Genomic DNA, 23,418 nt, shown 5'->3' on the forward strand with positions numbered 1-23,418 from the left:
AGACCAATGTGGTTTTGAATGTTCTCTTATATATGTTTTGAGGCAATCTTGGGCACCAGGATTCTCTCTTCTGTTCTGAGATTAACATTTAAGATGGTGTGGGTGTTTTTGTCTTTATTTTCTTATTTATTTATTTTTTTAGTAATTATTTCATGGGTTCATTTTCATTGGCTTCAGTGGGGCCATCTTGAATGCAGCAGAGGAAGTGTTCAGGCTGCCTTGCTTGTTGGAGTTTTTGGCAACGTGTTGTCAGCATATGATTTTAAAGTCGTTTGTGCCCCCGGTAAAAGGTAAACACAATGCTTTTTTGCAAGGCAGATAATTTTGCAGGGCTACCGATTGCACAGATGAAACTTGATTTTCAATACTTTTAAATGAAATATTCCAGATATTCTCTGTAGTTGATATGTGCTGAATTTGCAGATTACATGGGCATACATGCACGCACGCGCACGCACGCGCACGCGCACACACACACACACACACACACACACACACACACACACACACAGGGGGTTGTTAGCAGAAGTTCTGGGGTTAGTATATTTCTCTCTCTCTCTCTCTCCCTCTCTCTTGCTCCCTTTGAGATGCCTTTAGCCTTGGTTAGTTTCTCTGCTGCCTTTGATTCCCATAAAAGTGGAAAAAATACACCTTTGTGCTCTTGACTGCCTGAGCATGCTGGCTAACAGCTTATTCTAGTGTGTGTGTGTGTATGGAGGGGGGGTGTCAGCAGATGATGAGGTGGGTTTATCAGAAATCAAGCAAGAGGATATAATTATACACTTAGATGCATTCTTAGAAGAACTAAATAGACATGCGTTCACTGTTTGCATATCTAGTGCGGTCTTCACAGTAGCTATTCTAACTCACAGATTGGTTATGTTCATATCGAACAAAACAACCCCACTTGCACACATACTCATATAACTTGTTGAACTCGGATAACTTAAGAATCACAGCTCAGAGCAGTAACAAATGCCGCTTTTTCAAGATTTGCACATTTCCAAATGACCATGGGCAGAGATTGGCTGCCTCAGTTGTACAGAGCCTAATCCTGAGTTGACCAGGGCCCCTCCAGGAATTCTCAGGATATAGGAAAATGGATAAGGAACTCCCAAATGGTGTTCACAGGATACATTGCATCATCCTCAAGCTTCTTCCTGCCTTTTGTTCTGTCCCCAAATTTATCCAAACCCCTGCAGAACTATAGTCCACGTCAGCAGCTGGCTTGTTAGAGCTCAGTTTAATAGGAATAGCTAATCAATACCGGCTTTAATTCGGATAGCAAAATCCCCGCTGTGATGAAACCCAGAGTGTGACATCAAAACAGTTTGCCTGTTTGTAGGTGTTGAATTAAACACGTGAGACCGAGTCCCTCGGTGACGTGTGTTCATTCAGTCGAGATGACCTCAAATGAAACCTAATGTGTTTATGATGCCAAAGATCTATACATACACATTACTCGAATATTAGAAATGCACAAAGGGCCTGAATTTACAGTTAAAATTAAAAGCGTCGTCTCATATTACTGGGAAAAAAAGACTAATACAGATAAGAAAAATTGGCTTTGGGGCTCGAATTCATGTGGCGGGAGCAACATATGTGCCTCTAAGCACCTTTAAAATGTGTCTGAGAATAAGTGTCAGTGTTGTTTTGCAGCATGACATGAAAATCACTTCTGTCGAAGTAGCGCTCACTAAACTGTGCACTATTAAGTACAAAGAACACCAGAGAAACAAGGCCATGGCCTCATTGTGTGTGTGGGTGTGTGTGTGAGGGAGGGTTTGTGCGCTTGTGTTTGAGAGGGAGAGCAAGTGGTCCACAGCACCCCCTCTCTCCAGAATCAATTTCCTTTCTAATGGAATTAAGTGAGATTGAGGCACACCACTGTATTAGTTCTTCAAAAGTCCCCCTCCCTGCTTCTCCCCAGCAACCCCAGTCCTCACCCACACATTCCCTCCTCCTCGCTGAGTTCCTGTGGTTTACCCCAATGGGGTTTGATCGACACACGGCTGATCTATAAATAAAGGCTGTTCTTCCAGCCCACAAAGTCGTCGCAGCCATTCACAGTGTCGCCCCAAGGTCAGAGCCACAGATGTAGTCCAGGGTTAACCCATCTAAACTCCCGTACCAACTCAATTATTTGCGACGCTCGCTTGACCGTCTGTTTAATTGCACAAAATTCTTGATGGTGTAAAGTTCCCGTTTGCATCATGGAGGTTAATTGTATCAGAACGGTTACAGATATGAGGAATGGTAAGTTAAAGACATTTTAGAAATTAAACTTTTATTTTCAGGGCATCTGGGTGGCATGGCAGTCTGTTCCATTGCCTACCAACACAGGGATCGCCAGTTCGAATCCCCGTGTTACCTCCGGCTTGGTCGGGCGTCACTACAGATACAATTGGCCGTGTCTGCGGGTGGGAAGCCGGATGTGGGTATGTACCCTGGTCGCTGCACCAGTGCCTCCTCTGGTCGGTCGGTGCACCTGTTCAGGGGAAAGGGGTAACTGGGGGGAATAGCGTGATCCTCCCACTTGCTACGTCCCCCTGGCGAAACTCCTCACTGTCAGGATCAGCAGAGGGGGTGGAGCAGTGACCGGGATGGCTCAGAAGAGTGGAGTAATTGGCCAAGTACAATCGGGGAGAAAAGGGGGGTAAAAGTCCAATTTCTTTTCTTTTTTTTTCTGTGCGTGCTTTTGTGTTGACCATTGTTTCTGAATACACACTGGTTAGTGGAAATTTCAGTTAATATTTTAGTTGGTGCTTCTGCTTTAGCTAAACTAATTTGCCCCTACTTCCCTGTTCGCTTCACCCTCCTGTCTCTGATTGTACTTGCCCACTGTGCGTGTGAAGCTGCATGCCATAAGAGGTTAAATGTAGTCTTGAGGATGCGTCATTGTAATCAGTAGTGGCCCTTGAGTTGCTCTCAACAAGTTTCATCCCTGCATTCAGGCTTTGACTAGCAGCTTACATAGTGCACTGCTGTGTGTTTTCTATGACTATTCTTTTCTCTTGCAGCCATTCCACAGTGATGATAATGTGTGTTGCTGACCAAGGGAGATAAAGGCTTACTTATTGTGTTCCTCTGTCTCTCCCCATCGCACAAATAAGACCGTTGGCACTTCCAACAGGAATCCCGAGCTGAACATGATGGGGGGAAAAAATGCAATGCAATGAAATTCACCGTCACGCGATTTCCAGGTTCATTTTGGCTGTTTGTTTTTTTTTTTTTTTTTTTAGAAAACACCGGCGAGACTTGAGAATGGGCTGCACCGTGATGTCGATGCCCTGCCAATTTGTTGTGGCATGCCGATGGCTATTTTTCAGCGAGAAGTAAAGCCTTCGCTTACACCGGGTGTTGTTCTCGCTGCATTCATTCAGTGAACTCGTGAGGAGGAAACACTTGGGTTGACATTAAGTGCAGACTTCCCAACAAAAGGATCTTGTAGTGCTCTCTGACTTCCCAGACTCCCATGCTCATCCACAGCTAAAGGTCTCCATTAAGCCAGCAGGGAGGCACGCCATCTCTATTGTGCGCCATACTTTTATTGTTGATCAGCAATGTGGCTGCCCTTCCACACGACTCATTCTATGATTCCATTACCTTTTGGTTGGTTTTTTTTTTGGGGGGGGGGTCGTTCCCCCCAACTACTGCACACCCCAGATGATACCCAACCGACACACACATTCTACTTCCCCTTTTCCAAGTCCCCGCTGGCCCGTCAACCAGTCCTCATCCCCCTTGTTCTTGTAGCTGCACAGCTTTGGTTTCATTTTCTCCTGTCCATCCTTTAAACCTCCCTCCCCTTCCTTCCTCACGAGCCGTCTCAAAAAACAAAACAAACACCCCGTCCTGTCCTGTGTGTGCGTGCGTGTGTGTGTGTGTGTGTGTGTGTGTGTGTGTGTGTGTGTTTTGGTGGATTTTGGGGGGTCGGTTAGTAGAGTAAGGAGCTAAAAGCCTTTTGTCCAGCAGGAAAGACCATGTCAGCACCCGCACTGGGAAAGAAGAGAATGGAGTTGTGGAGTGGAGGGAGGGAGGGATAAGGGGAGAGATAGATGGAGAGGAAGACACAGAGAGAGATAGAACGAAGGCGAGATGGAGAGGGGGGTGGGGGGAGTGGCTGTTAGAGGGAGACGGCTCTGGTCATTTTGCCCCAGTGTATGTGAGCGTGTAAGGGTCGCAGGACCTAAGAGTCTGTGACTAATACGGGCTTGGTTATTCAACCCCACCCCACCCCATCCCCAACCCCCCCCCCCCCAAAAAAAAAGAAAACTCCATTCTTCCACTGTCCAGATGGTCAGTGAGAAGAGCAAATCCTGGGAAGATGAGGAGAGATTTGCGATTCCATCACAGGAAGGGGTAAAGGCAGGGATGTACGCACGTGTGTGTGTGTGTGTGTGTGTGTGTGTGCGTACGAAGGCACACTTCAAAAATGTCCTGCAGACCGCAGCAGTGCAAGCTGCACAGCGCCACAGTCGGGAGCGTTGGGCCGGGGGGAGTTCGGTTAGCCTCGGCCGTTTTCTTTGGATGGATTAAGACCCGGGTTTCAGATGAATCACATGTTACGGTTTTTGTCCGACACTTTGCAGTTGGGGTTAAAATCCCGCAGCGTGAACGCCAATTCATTTGTCTTCCTTAAATTGCGAATTAAAATGCCTTGAGTAATCAGATCGAGCTGAGAGGTATACTAACCAGGATATTAAAAGTTTTTAAGCTTTTTACAGCCCTGCTCTTGAGCACGTTTGCCAAGTAACCGCACATGCGATGAATTTGTCTTGGTGTAAAGCCATCATGAAGTATAGGACGTAACACGGGATAATTAAGTATAACGTTTCCAAGTTCAGTTGGCAAGGGCGCAAATGAATATAGAGATTAATAGGTTTCCTTTATGCAGACTGCATAAAAGAAAAACTATTTGATAAATATCTTTGCAAAATCTTTCTTTGCCAATCAGGATTTTTTTTCCCCCTCTGTTGCCATCCATCATCTTTATATATGCAAATGAATGAAATAAACTTAACTGAAAAAAAATATTCATCAAATAAAATATCCTTGCCAACTGTAGCAGCTCTTGCCAGGATATTTCATTGTATTGCAGTAGGTTTGGCTGTGCTGATGTTTGTGTGTTGAATAAGAAGAAAGGTAGAAGCAGACGGGTAATTTGAGGAGGTGTTGGTAGAGGAAGCAGAGCCGTGGACTAAGAGTGTAGTTGAGACTGTACAGACAACTCAGGTCAATGTATTTGTATAGCCCATTATCAGCCCATTATCACAAATTACAAAATGTTTATTTGGGGGGGGGGGGAATTTCCCCCCCCTTTTTCTCCCCGATTGTACATAGTCCATTTCTCCACTCTTCTGAGCCGTCCCGGTCACTGCTCCACCCCCTCTGCCGATCCAGGGAGGGCTGCAGACTACCACATGCCTCCTCTGATACATGTCGAGTCACCAGCCGCTTCTTTTCACCTGAAAGTGAGGAGTTTCGCCAGGGGGACGTAGCGCGTGGGAGGATCACGCTATCCCCCCCCCCCCTCAAACAGGCACCCGACTGACCAGAGGAGGCGCTACTGCAGTGACCAGGACACATACCCACATCCAGCTTCCCACCCGCAGACACGGCCAATTGTGTCTGTAGGGACGCCCGACCAAGCCGGAGGTAACACGGGGATTCGAACCGGCGATCCCCGTGTTGGTAGGCAACAGAATGGACCACCACGCCACCCGGCCGCCCCACAAATTACAAATTTGCCTCAGTGGGCTTTACAGCAATACAACATCCTGTCCATCCAGACGAAAGTAGCAGCACACAGAAGGGGGGCAGGAAATGACACACTGATCTAAGCAGTGAGTTCTCCAATGTGCACACCAGTGGCATCACCTATAAGTTGCCTTCTGGGTCTGGAGTGAAAACACACACACACACACACACACGCACACACACCACACAAAATTCAAAATAAGAACTCTGACACCTGTTGAAATAGCCTTTTCCTTCTTCCTCTCTGTTTCCCCATTCTCCTTCCTTTTTCTTTTCAAGGTAAGGTGTCTCATTATTGATCAGCCTTGCACCCAGTCTGGCAGTATGTTATTGTTCTACAAATAGTGATATTTGCAAAATCCCAATCTCAGCATTGTCTATCAAAGCTGAAATGATGTGCTTAATGTACGAGTTTATTTTGTCACACAGGCACCGGGGGATTTATGCAGCTGCATATTGACAGAATCAGTTTCATTTGGTGTCAGACTGCCATCCGAGGGACTTTTTTTTTCTTAATGTTCAAGACTGTTTTTCTTGTTGACAACCGTTTCCATCAGCTGCTTCACAGAATTTATTTAGGTTGATTTTTTTTTTCCTGTCAAGGAGAAAAATAGGACGGCACTCAATCGCAACACTTGGTCCTGTAAAGAAACAATTGGCCATTTTATGTGGAGAAACGCGGGTATACAAATGACCTAGCTGTGCAAATCTCTGCGCAGGATACTTTGTCCTCCTGCTGAATGCTGTCCTTTCATTGGTTTCATTGGGTAATGGGTTTTGCTTTAAAAGCATCACTCTATGTAACCTTAGAGGTAAGGCACACAAACTGAATGTTCATACGTGTGCTTATTCACTGACACGGGGACACCTACATATTCCCCCATTCAATAAGCTTCTGATTTGCAGCTCGCACTTCTTTTTCTTTTTGCGATTTGTTTTTTTGGTTCAGTCTTTTTTTTTCTTTTTTTTTCTTTTATGTTCCTGAGTAAAATGAAGCAAACGTATCATTTAGAAAATCATTCTAAAACACTCATTTAAATCCAACTCTTTTTACTCGCATAAGTAGAAAGGAGTTTCATGTTTTGTGAGTGTGTAATGACATCCTTGGCACAGGGGCAGCAAATCTCCCGTGCAGGAGTCAAGAGGATGGCGTTAAACTTACAAGTCTGCAAACATTATGACGCCACATTATTATCATTACACTCAGAATGCTATGGCCGTATTCATTCAAGCAGACGCGTTATGTTGGCCCATTTAGATGACGAAGGAAGGTTTTCAGCATTGCAATTGCTTGTTGCACTGCATATGCATCGGATAGTTGCACAAAGTAAAAACCAAGAACTTTGCCCCCCCCCCCCCGTTCTCAGTTGGGGTTGTGTCAATTGCAAGCTAGTCAAACCACACTGTGCAGTCACAGATGAAAAAAATAAACAAAAACCTTTCAGAGGTTTTATAATATCCATCAAATGATCCATCATAGCAGCCCCCACTCCCCCCCCCCCTGCAGAGCAGTACAGTCCCGGATCCAGGACCCTCTCCCAGCCAACTGAGGTCGAGCGCGCCTGTTGCCACAGCGAAGCCAACCATGTGCTAGCGAGGCCAGCTGTGACACAGGAGCCGTTCGCTCTCATTTGCACCTCATTTACCACCACCACCACCCCTCCCACCCACCCACACACCCACCATCTAGACCTCCATCCTTCCTCTGCTCTCTTTCTCCCTCTGCCAGCATACCAACATTTGCTCTCCCGTCGCTCTCCAAGACCATTTCTACTGTGCCCAGTCAGCTGTGGCATGGTGAAACAGCATTGTCTCTCTGTCTCTCTCTTTCACTCTGTCTCTCTGTCTGTCTCTCTCGCTCTCTTGCTCTCTCTCTCTTTCTCTTTCGCTCTCTGTCTCTCTCTCTCTCTCTCTTGCTCTCTCTCTATTCTCTCTCTCTCTTTCTCTGTCTCTGTCTCTTTCGCTCTCTGTCTCTCTGTCTCTCTCTCTCTCTCTCTTGCTCTGTCTCTGTCTCTTTCGCTCTCTGTCTCTCTGTCTCTCTCTCTCTCTCTCTCTCTCTTGCTCTCTCTCTGTCTCTTTCGCTCTCTCTGTCTCTCGCTCTGTCTGTCTCTCTCTCTCTCTGTCTGTCTCTTGCTCTCTCTGTTCTCTGTTCTCTCTCTCTCTCTTGCTCTGTCTCTCTCTTCCCAGAGTTTCTCAGTGACACACACCCACTCATGTTAACATTCAGTGCAATACATGTCTCCGAGTCCTGAGCACTTATATTCACGGTATGTCCAGTATGTGTTAGGAACACTTTTTTTTCTGCCCCACTACAACTTTTCATTTTAAGCACATTCTACACCGGACATGCTGGTTTTCTGCTAATCTTTGTATTTCGGATCCTCTGAACAATCGTAATGTTGTTGTAGATTGCCATACGTGAAGGTTTTTGTTGCTTTGGCTTTTTTACAACAGCGTTATTAACGAGGGATCAGGCGATTGGTGCAGCTGCAACGGGCTGGCACACAGGGAGGTCAAACAGGAAATAAACAGAAGGAAAGGAGACCAAATAATTTACAGTCATGTCTTGACCCACTGTAAACCTGATCCAGCTCCAGATAATGTTCTCTCTCTTTATCGCTCTCTCTCTCTATCACTCTCTCGCTCTGTCTCTCTCTCTCACCGTCTCCCTTTCTGTCTTTATCTCCCCCTCTGTTCTTCCCCACTCTCCTTGGTATGAATCTGCTGTATCTCATTCCCTAGTGCTAATTCCAATTTAATTGCCAGTAGCCTGAAGTCTCCTCAATAGGAGTAACAAATGGTTTGATTCTGTAGACTTCATCAGACTGCATTTTAAATGCGACACAGTAACCCGGCGCGAATGCCAATGAAGCCTGGCGAGTAGCTCCTCTGTTTACTAATTATCCTTTTTCTTACTCCGAGCCACACTGCACAAGTTGTCTGATTAAATCGGATTTGTGGGATTGGAGGGTGAGGGTGGCGGGTAGGGGTGGGGGTGGGGGGGTAGGATTGGATGTTGAAGCGTGGTCCCTCTTTGTAAATGATCCACAAGGCCAAGATGAGGAGAACGGCTGTGCAACTGTAAATTACATTAAAGGGCTTCTGTTTGTGCCTCGGTAGATACGCAGGCAAAATAAATTCCCATCTAGAGAAGCTGGCATTACGTGTGGTGGGGATAGATGATATATATTAGTTACCAATGCAAAGACATTAAAGTTTACTGGCATTATTGAGTCAATGTGCACTGCAGTTCGCACGGAAATGCTTCGAATATTCCCCTTCGTATTTTTGAAGTCCAGCAGACTGTGTACTGTTCCGCGGATATCATTCACCGGTAATGGGTAGTTTATAATGGCGTATGGTATCATACAGAAATTAAGTTGACGATTAAGTAATTTGAATAACTATTTGAATAGTTCTGTGCTACCCACCTACAGTAGGAGCAGAATATGCAAGCCGCAAAAAAGGAAATCTGCACTGGTATAAAGACCTCTCCCTGTCAACTAAATGGCCAGTTGAGCTGCCATATGGTTGTGCTGACATTATCTCTGGGTAATTAATATGGCATCTCGCCTGGCATCTGGTGGCATTAATCTAGCTGGGAGCAGTTCATCTCACAATGTCAGCGCTGCTGCAGGCCCGACATGAGTTATCGCTGCCCGGCGGAACCGAGAAGGCAGGCGAAGGGGGGAGAAAAAAAAAACCCCGGAAAATTGTCAAGTATGTGGTTGATTGTTTGCTGTGGCTGTTTTGGTTGCTTTTAATGGAGATTGCCCTCTTTTGCTCTGCTTGCTAGTTTGATTGTTTTGGGATGGCAGTGTCCTTCTTTTCTTTTGTGCGTGTTTGTTAATGTCAGTTTGAATAATTAGCAGATTGTTTTATTTAATTATTTTAGCCGTTTGTAATTAAAATGAAACCGGCGTAATCTTCAGGGGTCCGTGTGCAAGTCGCACCCTGACATAATTATAATAAAAATGATGGTAAAAAATTATGCTTATAACAATGATAATGACAGTGATAATGATGATCATACAGCATAATTGTGACCAAATGCTTTCTTGTGGACAACATGAATATAGTGTTTTTCACATAGTTCTGCACAACTTTTAGTATATTTTGATAGGATGCTGGTAAATGTGCCAGTGTTGAATAAATTAGAAAAAAAACATTTGTTTGTACAAAACATATAATAGATTTTACAATATTTTGTCACCAATTCAAAAATACATCTAGTTAAAAGAAAATAGGTAAATAAAAAACACTGTGACAGAACTGCTACCCAGGTATATGCTATTTTATCATAAATAAAAGTTTGTGACTGCCCCATACTTACTCCTAGCTTTGCAACATTGCAAGCAAGTTAGCCTGTTGTGCAAGGGAGAAGCCCTGCATGTCTCCCATCTCTTGTACAGTAAGCTACAGCCTCCTTGCTTCTTCCATCAGTGACCCCCCCACTGCCATCGTCTCTCCTCCGGTTTCATCAGAGAGTCTGTATGTGCATGGGAAACGCTTTTTCATTTTGTAATTATTCTGTGTGTTTATCTATTTGTCCTTTTGCACTATATCTGTATGTTCAGATGCTGCTACGAGAATAAAGAAAAAAGTGCACAAGAAGTGCAATGTTAGAAGTATCAAGAAAACTGGGGGTCCTGCTTTGTTTTTGCTTAGTTTGTAGCATTACCACAGCGATATGCTATGGTTTTGAATCCCCCTGCCCCTATTAGAGTTAATATTTGCAATATGTTGTAGCCATATACTACCCTCCATAGACTGAGAGCTATGGGGGCAATCCTATTGCATGTTCTGTCTAACTCATACCATTACCAGCTGTGCCTCGCCATCCATTACCACCATCATGCTACCACCATCATGCTGCCAGTCACAACATACTCATCCTGGTTGGCAGTGAGGTGCAGGAGGGAGGAGGAGGAGAGTTTATGCTGCCCTCTAGCCCCACAGACTGTGTTTTAGCAGTTAGCCTCCACGCTGTAATGTTTCAGTGCCAAAAAGGTCACTAAGCATCGCTTTTCTTTCTTTCTTTTTCCAACTACAACCTTTGCTATAGTTAGAAAATGGATCTCGCTACAAAAGATTAACAATGAATAAATGTCATTAGATATTTATTCATTTTCAGCCCATCGGGATTCGACCGGATTGGAAAAGGTCCCTGATGAGTGGAAACAAGAGAGGAAATTGTTATGCTGCACCCCCACCCTCACTAGATTTCACACCACAGTTGCAGCGGTCATCGTTTTGGCAGTTCGTTGGTTAGTATTGTCTCCTTCAGCAGGACCCCCTGTGGGTAACTATTGTGGTCACTGGCGCCGCGGGAATGCCAAGCAAGCCCCTAAGTCCGGCCGTCCGATACACTCTAACCCTCTCCTGCCCACCCGCCCCCACCCATACCCCTACAAAATCTTTGCGCGGCTGCCCTTTGTGACCCCTTAACCCCCACCTCCTGGCAGGTTCCCACTGCTCTCACATAGTGGACCTTCTCTGACATGCACCAAAACGCTTTCAACCACACTCGTCTTCTGTTAAATGAATCAGACATAAAAGCTTGTGCATATACACTCGCGGTTAATCTACTGCAACGACGCGACCAATTTATAAATGTTTCCCTCCATTTCCCTTCGGCTGGTTTTGAATTGCCGTCCAGATATATATCCAAGCTCAAACACAGTTTGAGATGTGGAAGTGCTCTCTTAGTAGCTTCACAGTCTAGGCTCAAAGGGAAATGATCGCATTTCTCAACATTATCTCCATCTATATGTTGTAGGGATAACACTCCATTAGCAGCCATAATGCGGTGCAGTCTTGTGTGTGTCTCTGAAACGCTGCCAAGATTGTGTCTGCCCGTGACATCATTGGCAGACGATCCTTAAATGTAAAAACTTACTTCGTTGTTTGACAATATGCTGCATTGTATAAGAAAATGTGAACAACACCCCTACATACAGCTGTATAATCTGCACGGGTTGTACACATTTTATTACACAGCTGTATGTGGCATCGATTTTCAGATTTTATTATACGATGCAGCATATCGTCAAATAAGGCAATAAGTTTTCACATTCAAGGGTTGCCCACCAGCGAAATCCCCAACGGACACTTCCATACAATTTCGGTGCCGTTTCAGAGACACACAGTTCAGTACTATGGCTGCTAATGGAGTGACATTCCTACTACGTATATATGGAGACAATGTTGGAAAATAAGTGGTTGTTTCCCTTTATGACCAAGGGTTGATCAAGTCTTCTCTAACCCGGCCCATGGGCTCTGAAAACACCTGCCTGACAAGATCCAGCAAGCCAACTCTTTTCATGTTATTATTCACATCTTGATTCACTCCTCACTCTTTAATTTACATGGAAATGCGCTTTGATGGCACAAAAATTATATATTATAATTTGATTGTACGTTCTTTGATGAAAATTATAGTTATTATTCTGCATTGGTTATGATCACAGTATAGAGGCGTACCCAAACGCAGACACAAAAAGTGGAATTAAGTCATGTAAAAGGGATTTATTGTAGGAATAATGGGGAATGAGACTGGCAGGCAAGGCAGAATGTAGAGAGGCGATGGCGGATGGCTGAGCTGAGCAGGACAGACGGACGAGGAAGTGAGTGTGGCTGGAAGAGGATGAGAGAGAAGGCAGGCAGGAGAACCGGAGAGTAGTGATGCTGGAAGCACAAGGAGACACGGAAAATACAGGTAACACAAACAACACGAGGAATAACTCTGAATACACAATTGCAGAGCGGCCGAGGGTGAATGCACAGCGGCCGAGGGACTAGCACAGTGGTTGAAACGACGATCTGCCGATGAGTGGCTGGAGAACCAGAGTAGATGTGTTCTGTTGAGGTGATGAGTTGATTGATGGAAGGCAGGACAGGTAAGGTGAATGAGCTGAAAATCAGGGGGGAGCCGGAGAGTGCCAGGGAAGGAAGCCCCACCCACACCACATACACACACACGCACACACACACACACAAACACACTCATACAGAGACAGACAGGAAAACATGAGACACCACGGAAAAGGGAAACATAGATAAATACAAGGGAAACAACTGGAGATACGACGGGAGCTGTGACAGCACTGCCGTTATTGCGCTACGGGTAATAGCAGTCATAGCAGTCATGGTTATGTGTGAGGTTTTGACTCCTTTCTGTGGAAATCACCGGCATACTGTACTGTCCATACTTGAGTGCTTGATAGAAGCGTTAACTGACTTATGCACAAGAAGTCAGTCAGAAATGCACATCCTGTGATGAGTTGGTCTCAATTTTCCATTTCAGGTTTTTGTGAGGGGGGGGGTTTGGTTTAATGTAACGATGCTTACGTTCGGTATTATTTTTGCTCTTGTACGGCAGACAAACTGTACCCTTGTATAGAGTGCTATTGACAAGAACAAGCAGTAACAGGGGTTAGGGTCTCTGGTAATGGCCTGTGATTGAACACCTTGTGCCTCAGTCTTGCTCTTCTCTGCCTCATTAACTCTGGCAGGTGCTCGGCTCAACATGCACATGAAGCAGCATTGCACGCCGCAGCCGGTGCACATTTAACTGTCTACAAGGGAAGACGTTTGAACGCTTAGGATTGATTCAGGTGCCGTGCTGTTCATTGCAGGCCTAGCTGGTTTTGTAACTGTGGAACATGTAGATGTAAACCGTAGTTCTAGCCCGGAAACATGGGACTCGTCTGTGTCTGAGGATAAACTGTATTCCCCCAGAAGGGAAATAGTTTTGCACAGCAGCAGTTTTAGATGTGACAATAGTGAATGTAGAATAGCAATGAACACATTTTTTTTCTCCCCAACTGTATCCGGCCAATTACCCCACTCTTCTGAGCCGCCCCGGTCGCTGCTCCACCCGCCTCTGCCGATCCGGGGAGGGCGGCAGACCACCACATGCTTCCTCCATTACATGTGGAGTCGCCAGCGCTTCTTTTCACCTGACAGTGAGGAGTTTCACCAGGGGGACATAGCATGTGGGAGGATCACGCTACTCCCCCCAGTTCCTCCTCCCCCCAAACAGGCACCTTGGCCAACCAGGGGAGGCGCTAGTGCAGCGACCAGGACACATACCCACATCCGGCTGCCCACCCGCAGACACGGCCAGTTGTGTCTGCAGGGACGCCCGACCAAGCCGGAGGTAACACGGGGATTCAAACCGGTGACCCCTCGTGTTGGTAGGCAATGAAATAGACCGCCACGCTACCCGGATGCCCCAAATGAACACATTCTTAATATAAAGACAATAACAGAACGAAAATGAAAAGATACAAATAATCTATGATGAGCAAAAAACAAATTACACGGTCCAAATTGCTCAGATGACTTATAGGAAATTACTATGTCATGTTATGGTGTCATTGAGGGGCAGAGGATGTTGTCCATGATGGCGATCAGTTTTAGTCTTAGCGGTCAAATGTCACATAATGCAACGCAGAGCTCAAAATAGTCCTTTGCGATTGCCTCTGTGATTGCGGCTATACTCAGAAGCGTTGCTGCATTGTGATTTATTTTTCAAACTAAAGAAAACGGTTGGACCTATGAAGAAAAACACTACACACATTGTCTCTTAGTGCACCATCTTGCCAAGGTTGACAGAGAGGAGTGTGAGCTGACTGTTGGTGTTCCCAATTTAAAGGAGAAGCTTTTTACCACGTTTACCTTGGCTGTTCATCGACCTTTCTTGAAAGCGAGTAGCCCTTCAAAATCAGGGGGCTATGAAAATCATGCTTCCTGTGTGTTTCTGTGGGTGCCATTAGCGTTCATGCATGTGTACATGTATTTGTGTTAGTCTGTGTGTGTAGCTACACACTCTACAAAGGCCTTCATTTTAGTGCCTCTTCAAGCTTCCTGGCTTGAAGGCAGGCTTTGTGGGATTCAATGGCACTTTCCGATCATCGATAGCATTCAGGGCAAAGCGGAGCCCCGACAGTCCTGACTTCTGCCCTTGTGATTATTCTGAGGCCGTAAGCCATAACACATGAAAGGTGGATCGTTGTGCGTTGACTGGAATAGATCATAGCCTGTGTAGCATTAGTTGTGCTACTACCTGCCCCTCTGTATGAATTTACATAGGTAACAGGTTTTCTCTTTGTGCTTTGACAATACAGTCCAACCCTCCCCCCATACACGCATACACACCTACAATATTGTCTAGTCACACACGTCAAGCTTGAGGTGTGCTTTGACATAAGTGCGCTGGCTTGCATGTATGCAGTGCGTCGACGCTGTCCACATAGTTGTTTGTCTGCATACTTGACTGTAGTGTTTCTGTATGTCCTGGTGGGCAGTGTTGCATGCACATAACCCCATTACACAGTAACGGCCTGCATATGCATCTGCATATGGAAACCAAAAAAATAAACAAACGAAAAGAACAAAATGGGCATCCGGGTGGCATTGCGGTCTATTCCGTTGCCTACCAACACGGGGATCCTCAGTTCAAATCCCCGTGTTACCTTCAGCGTGGTCGGGCGTCCCTACCGACACAATTGGCCGTGTCTGCGGGTGGGAAGCCAGATGTGGGTATGTGTCCTGGTCGCTGCACTAGCGCCTCCTCTGGTTGGTCGGGCTGCCTGTTCAGGGAGGAGGGGGAACTGGAGGAAATAGCATGATTCTCCCACGCACTATGTGCCTGTAGAGAAACTCTTTACTGTCAGGTGAAAAGAAGTGGCTGGCGACTCCACATGTATCGGAGGAGGCATGTGGTAGTCTGCAGCCCTCCTCGGATCAGCAAAGGGGTTGGAGCAGCAATTGAGACGGCTCGGAAGAGTGGGGTAATTGACCCCACTCTCTCTAATTGATACAACTGGGGAGAAAAGGGGGGGGGACTGCCAAAAAAAAAGAAAAAAATGGTGGGGGCGCCCCAATAGCTCACCTGGTGGAGCGCGTACCACATAAGGCTGAGTCCTTACTCCAGCGGCATGGGTTCGAATAAGGCCCGGGCCCTTGGCTGCATGTCATCTCCTCTCTGCCCCCTGCCTTTCCTGTCTCTCTCGACTATCACTATCAAATAAAGGTGGAAAATGCCACACAAAAAAAGAAAAAAGAAGGGAATGGTGTGAAAATCCTCATTATATATCCCCTTTATGTTTTGCTGTGTTGTGTTGTCTTTTATGCTGTGCGATATCAGCTCATTTGTCCCTGTCACTTTTTGGTTTTGTGCAATGTCATGCTAGCAGATAGCGATCCTCGCTCAATGACTCAGCCTCGGTTATGTGTGCAGACACCATCAACATGGTGTTGAGCTTTTGGAGGTGTATGTGTCTGCCACACTGCAAGCCACAGTCGACTGTGTAACTGTGCAGCCACATGTATTGTAGCTGTACAGAAGAAGCATGTCCCAGCTGTGAAAAGTTTGTTCTTATATGCAATTTAAAAAAAACCTGCTAGAGGACCTCAGAGAGACGGTTTCCTGGCAGCCATGTAAAAGCATCAGTTCTCCACCAATCAGCTGGGCTGTGACTCAGCACAGTTCAATGAAAAGCAACAGGTGAGAAGAGCCAGCAGAAGCTGAGGTGGCAGACAAGACAGCAGCGGGAGCCATTCTCACACTAAAAGCACTGTGAATGGTTTGAAAACCAAAAGAGCTTACTGACTTTTGCTCGCTGGGAGACACACACATGCAAATATATGCACACATAAATGTTACGAATCACGCTGCTGAGTCTTGATGCTGCCCTGTATTTTCCCACGGAAAAACTAGTGATGAAGTAAAGGCAGCATATTAAAATCAAGACTCAACACATATTTGACATAAATCTTTCTGGAATCCATCCCTTTGCACCTCACCTTTCAGAAACTTCACATTAAATAAATGTGCATAAAAAGGGAGACATGGTATGTACGTTTAGCAACTTATATATATATATAGCATTTTTTCTGAAACCATCAATGGGGTTGTGAGTGCTCGACTAATGAAGAGCGGAATATCAACACGGATACAGGAATATATATATAGATATATAGATATATATATAGATATATATATATATAGATATATATATAGATATGATGTAAAGTTTTTTTCCACCCTTTTCCCCTCAGTTGTACCTGGCCAATCACCCCGCTCTCTGAGCCATCCCGGTCACTGCTCCACCCCCTCTGCCGATCCGGGTATGGCTGCAGACTACCACGTGCCTCCTCCGATACACGTGGAGTCACCAGCCGCTTCTTTTCACCTGAGAGTGAGGAGTTTCACCAGGGGGACATAGCGCGTGGGAGGATCACGCTACCCCCCCCTCTCCAGTTCCCTCTCCCCCCGAACAGGTGCCCCGACCGACCAGAGGAGACGCTAGCACAGCGACCAGGACACATACCCACATCCGGCTTCCCACCTGCAGACACGGCCAATTGTGTCCGTAGGGACGCCTGACCAAGGTAACACGAGGATTTGAACCGGCAATCGCCGTGTTGGTAGGCAACGGAATAGACCGCTACGCTACCTGGACACCCTAGCGACTTCTGTTTTAACTAATAGTAAGATCAGATGATTCTCACAGAACAATAGCTCAGTTGTAATTGTTAAAACCAAGATTGATCTCCTTATCCGTGCATCGTCCACCCTGTTAAAAGCAAAGACAGCCTTTCAAAAGTAGCGGAGCCGTACTTCTGCTCTGCCTCTGTTTCTGTATTGTTGTGCAAACTGCATGTATGACCAATGGGATTATCTCTTTGTGATTGGCAGCCACAGTCAACCATGCATGTAAGGTGCACAGTAAAAAAATTCCCCCAGATAGAGATCTTTCTCTGGCCAAGTGATAGCCACAGCCACTTGTCTATGGCCCCGCCTGTCCAGAAGTGGAGACGTGGCGCTGTAAATCCATCACCAACCACACAGACTCACACATTGGCTGAGCCAGGAAATGTTAGTTTCCCTTGTGAGACCTGTCTTCATCTCCACTCCTAGGGAATAGGGAAGGCGTGTTACTCAGTGGCTAGTCTCTATCCAGCCCATTTCTGCCCCCCATCCTGTCTCCCCTCTACCCTCCCGGATGCTGTCACCTCCCATCGGGTAGTATTCCTCTCCATTACCAGGCACTGTCCGTTGCCCACTTAAATAACAGCGGCCAACCACTCCAGGCCATTAAGATGCTGCCGCCACACTGCTGAGACTGCCCATGCACACACACACATACACACACACATCCTTTGCACCAGCCATTAGAAATGGAGGGGGGTAGAGAAGGTAAATTATTTTAAAAAGCCGAACGGGATTGAGACTAAGCACCCTCTCTCTCCTCTCTCTCTCTCTCCCTCCTCCAGCTCCTCCTTTCAGGTGTCCCTTTAGGCCGACTCAATTTTAAACTGTAATGGACCTCCTCGGTCAACTCCCTTTTTTCCATCTCTTTGCTTCTCTCTTCATCTATCTGTAGCAAGCCACCTGTACCGCCGGCTCCACCCCGGCTACCCTCTCTCACCTTTACACACACACACACAGACACACATACATGCATGCATGCATGTGTGCACACACCTTCCCTGTAGGGTGATTGTTGTACTAATTTGTGTAGCACTTAATAATGTCCAACACTAACAAGATATCCACCACAGTAGCGCCCAACAAAAGTGTATGTTGCGAGCAGCGGCAGAAAGGGAGCAGCGGTAGTCCCTGCCTCCTGCTTTTTGTTTTCCTGTGCAGCAGGCAGCCCATTACCATTGCATTTGATCTGAATATCTATTTAAAAGGCTGAAAAATAAAATGTTCTTTCCTGGTACCTGAGGTATATGACAGAACAGTGAATTGAATTGCTTGTAAATGTGTCATTATGACTGGGGACTGAGTGTAATAGTAACTAATATTATCAACGGATCATTATAAAGTGAGCGGACTTACCGCCAATAATTCACAAGCTAATTGTGCAACTGGGTAGATGGACCTGTTCATGTGCATATTTTGGTTAAAAAAAAAAGAACACATGTAACGTCCCTCATTGTGTTACGTTGCACAACACACGTCCGCACATCCAACGACACAACCACTTGTTAGCCTTGTGTTATGTTTCCTCTGCTCCTTAAAGAGAAAATTCCCTGCCCCTTGTTCATGCTCCTCTCTGTGCCGGGGACACTGGCAGGTGAATAGAGGCCCGTCTTTCAGGCCAGCACAATGCTGAATACAGCAGCAAACTTCTTTTTCTGCCATTTAAATGTAAAGATGAGAACATGGAGAAAGGTGAAGGCTGAGCAAGAGCCGGTGAAAGAGACTCGTCAATATCGTTTATTGTCGCGCTCGTGTGTGTGGGTGGATGTGAACACCTATGCTCGTGTGGACATGTGAAAGGTATTGGGCATAAAAAGGCGATCTGTCTGTGGAGAGGGGATCTGGATTAATGCAAACACACGGCATCAAACGCTTTAACACAGGGTCACACTCAAGTACACGTGCACTCATTCAGCCCCCCCGCCCCCGCCTTTGCTTCTGGCAACACAAGTCTACACTGTACCACAATGGTGATAATAGGTTAGTTTTATAAAGATTCACATGCTGAACTGTGTGTGTGTGTGTTTGTGTCTGTGTGTGTGTGCTTGTTTTTCTATCCCAGTGGGGACCAAATTAGAATAGAAAAACCTGAAACCTGCTACCGAGTGGGGGCATTTTATGGGTCCCCATGAGCAAAAGGTCTGTTGTAGGGTTAGGACTTGGGGTTGGGGTTAGAATTAGGATTAGGTGAAGGTTAGGGTAAGGGTTAAGGTTAGGCATGTAGTTATGATGGTTAAGGTTAAGGACTAGGGAATGAATGTGGTCAATGAGGTGTGTGTGTGTGTATGTGTGTGTGTGTGTGTGTGTGTGTATGTATGTGCACATACCGGTTTCGTGTTTTAGACCTCACCCCCAGACCTGGGTTCAAAGGTCGGCTAACCTTTTACATTCCAAACAAACCTTTTTTCCGCTCATTCCCTCATTTTGCTCCAGATTCCCAGTCTGCCCACCCCCCACCCCCACCATACCTCTCTCTTTCTCTTGCTGCTTTACCCAATTTCTTTTTTCTTCAAGCGTATTTTCTTCCAAACAAAAATGTGTTCTTAGAAACTGCATATGGCCTCTTTGGTCACTCAACTTTTCCCAACTTTAAACAACAAATGTTTTGCTACGTCACCTCTTCAGTCTGCTCGTTCATTTGTTAGCGTTTAGCAGCCCTTTGGAAGCAAATGTGCTCTACATGTCCCTGAGCTGAGCTGAGCTGAGCTGAGCCAGCCCTTGGACTCATGAGGAAGTGAGAGAAAGAGGGAGATGGAGGAGAGAGAAGACGGTAGGAGGCATGCTTGTCAATCAAAGCCACTTAAGTACCACAAGTCCTGGAGGGATTCCAATGACAATCGACCTCAATCAATGACCCCTTTCTTATTGATAAAAGGAAAAAGGAGTAAAACGGGCAGCCAAGGAAAAAAAAGAGGGGGGGGGGGACAACAACGAAAAACAAAGCAGACAGAGAGATGGGCAAAGCGAGAGTCTGAGAAAAAGAGACTTGTCAGTATTTATTTGCACACAAGCGCTGTTACACCTCACTTTCTGCAAATCCAAGGACCGCTCTCCTCTTATCTGTCTTCTCGTCTTGCCGTATTTCTCTTCTCTGCCCGCCCGTCTCTTGTCGTTCTCTTCCGCGCACTCGAATCGACGGCTTGATTTTATTTTTCTCATCTCTGATGCTACCTCGCGCTCACCTTGTTCTCCCCTTCTTGCATTCTCATCCGCTTCCTCCTCACTTTCAAATTCCTTTTATCTTTATCTCCTTTCACAAACTGTCCTGTCCTTCGTCTTCCGTTGGTGCACACTGTTCTTCTCTTCCTTCTCCCTCTCTCTCTCTCTCTCTCTCTCTCTCTCTCTCTCTCTCCCTCTCTCTCTCTCTCTCTCCCTCTCTCTCCCTCTCTCTCTCGGGGTGTGGTGCAGCGGTGACAGTGATTGATCTGGCTAGGAGGCTGTCTATGGGTCCTCTTCCTCCAGTGGTTATGAACATGAGGCGGGCTGCTCTTCATAGATTTTTAAATTAGTGTCAGCTTTGCCCCAAAGATGTGTTATTGACTGATGAAATAGAAACTGAGCTCCAAACACTCAGTCCTTCCCCAGAGTTTTCCCCAGCCTGGTAATTGAAAAAAGTGTGAAGCTAGTGTGTTCAAGGGAGCATGCAAGTAGGTGGGTGTGCGTGCACATGTGTGCACTTATGTTTGTGTGTTTGTCTGTGTGTCTGTCTCTGTGTGTAAGCAACTGTGCACTCTTTATCTCTGCCGGAGAAAAATGCACAGTGCCGGCTCGAGTCAAGATTCAGTTGAAGTATGGAACAGGAGATCTTTATCGCTTTACGCGCTCTGTGAAGCCTGAGCATTGTGTGCACCTTTAATCCTACAGATACAGTAGCATGTTCCCTTTAAGTCAACGTTTGCTGCGATTGGCAAGCCATAATGAGTCTTAGCCGCCTCACAGATCCTACCATTGTTATACGTCCCACACCTGTACGTCTCCATCATCAGCAGTGCGCACAATCTGCAGCCCATTCATGTGCTGAAACAAAAGTGCACTCGCTGTCGACACACCTTTTGATAGCGATCCTCTGCAGTGGAGGGTAGCCACGGGACTCTGCACCGCACCTCCCGGAGGGATTACCCGCGCATTAAAGCAGACCGTCCAACAGGTTGTGAGCAAATTCCGGGAACGTTCGTTAAAAGATTTTGGAAATTAGTTTTGATATCGTAATGAATTTAAGATGCAAATGAGGCTGTTTGATTTGCGATCTGTAAACAATAATCATTTATCACTTTTTCCCATTATATTCTATCAATTTTGACCTAAAAGTAATAATTAAAAAAAAAAACGTGGATAATCCTTATCATCTAGAATCACTGTTTCTGAAATTGAGTTTTCTTTTACTTTGCATTATTACAATTTGAAGGAGATAACCTGCACTTTGTAACAAGGGACAGTGGAGGAGATGATCAGTGAATTGAATATAAAAATCCATGTAATCCCAGTGTCGCATCCAGTTTCTCCTATCTCCTTTTCTTCCAATAGTAAAGGTCATATATATAGATATAGATATATAGATACATACATTTTCATTTTAACTAGGCAGTCCTGGCTACTCTAACACAAGATGCATTTACACCAGAGTATAGTGGTAAACGAAAGCGGCCTTTCCAACTCTTGACCACAGCCCCCTGTGTTGTGTCTTTGTTGTGCGTCTTCTCTGCAGGTTCAGACATGGCCATCTTCTGCCTGCTGTGCGGGAAACGCTTCCAGAACCAGACAGCACTGCAGCAGCACATGGAGGTCCACGCTGGCGTTCGCAGCTACATCTGCAGCGAGTGTAACAGGACCTTCCCCAGCCACACTGCACTCAAGCGTCACCTACGTTCGCACACGGGTCAGTTGCAGCAAGTTCTACCTATCTTGAAGTGTAACTGCCCTCAGTTAACAATGAGCTCACTGCACCGCATTGCTTTGGAATCTCCTTTTGGTTTAGAGTGAATGAGAGAACCTTCATCTCTCTCTCTCTCTCTCTCTCTCTCTCTCTCTCTCTCTCTCTCTCTCTCTCTCTCCTTGTGTGTGTGTGTGTGTGTGTGTGTATACCAAATAGTGCCACCACAACATTGCTGGGATTTCACAGATAAATGAGCAGGATACTCTCTCAGTTCCAGCTATTGGGCCATATTAACTTAACTAATAACTGGTTGTTTTTAATTTGATTAGCCCTTAATGAAGCACTCTCAGATGGCTTTACACTCCCATGGTGAGAAACAGGTAGATACAGTATACCGGGGTACCTTTTCAAAGCCCATATTCACTGGAATTATATATTTCCATCACACACTGACAACATGCAATTCGAAAATTTTTATAAAGTTTGAAAACATTTTTTAAATTAGTGGTACATAAATGTTGGTCTTTAACTCTTAATTCTTTCAGTTTCTGTCAGGAGACATCTTGGTACCATTACAAAAGTTGCTGTTATGTGTTAATCTGAAGTTCTGATTGTGCATTTCACACAAGAATAACATAGGAGTCATGACAGATCCCCATAGTGGGCTGTACAGAACAACTGAAACAGTAGGTATTAAGTTGAGCCTGGTCCCTATCAGTTTGTTGTCATTTTTTCTGAGGAAAAAATGGCAATCAACTCACTTCTTTTGTGTTTTAAATTGGATTTAGCTTTGATCAATTTTTCCAAAAGTCTCCCGAGTGATTTTATTTTCTTTTGAAAATGTAATGATATATAATAAATGTAATAATATATACAAGTCTTTGGTATGCGACGTAAAAAAAGTGGATATTTAATTGGATTTGACACTATAGTAAATCACAATCAGCATTAGTTATTCAGTATTCAAAAATATTCAAGAACGATTCAAAAAAAGAATTAAAAAGAATTAAAAAAAACATTCAAAAATAGTTAGTGGTTACAATTAAACCTGAATTCAAAAGGTTTCTGGCTGGTTGTACCAGTGGGAAACACTGCCTGCAACTCTAAATTGTAGTGCTGGAGGTTTTTGTGGATATTTTACCTTTTGAGAATAGCCAGTTAAGTTTCAATCTGACAATAACAGATACAAAAATAGGGGGGGGGGGACGGTATGAATAACTCAAGTAATAACTTGAATAATTTGAGAAGTGAAATTAGAAAGTCTCTGGTTCTATGAACCTTTCCA

The 23,418-nt window shown here is 45.3% G+C and overlaps 1 protein-coding gene across 2 annotated transcripts in view; it reads left to right on the forward strand.

Moving 5' to 3' along the window:
* The window catches only part of zbtb16a (zinc finger and BTB domain containing 16a), a 145,163-nt gene that overhangs the window by 99,974 nt on the left and 21,771 nt on the right, over positions 1–23,418 (forward strand). For both annotated transcript variants that reach the window (XM_056284713.1, XM_056284712.1), the window contains exon 5: positions 21,966–22,136. In XM_056284713.1, the coding sequence (XP_056140688.1) occupies positions 21,966–22,136 (171 nt within the window). The remainder of the gene's footprint in view (positions 1–21,965; positions 22,137–23,418) is intronic.

The sequence above is a fragment of the Lampris incognitus genome, chromosome 8 (assembly GCF_029633865.1).
Source record: "Lampris incognitus isolate fLamInc1 chromosome 8, fLamInc1.hap2, whole genome shotgun sequence".
NCBI classification, from domain to species: domain Eukaryota; kingdom Metazoa; phylum Chordata; class Actinopteri; order Lampriformes; family Lampridae; genus Lampris; species Lampris incognitus.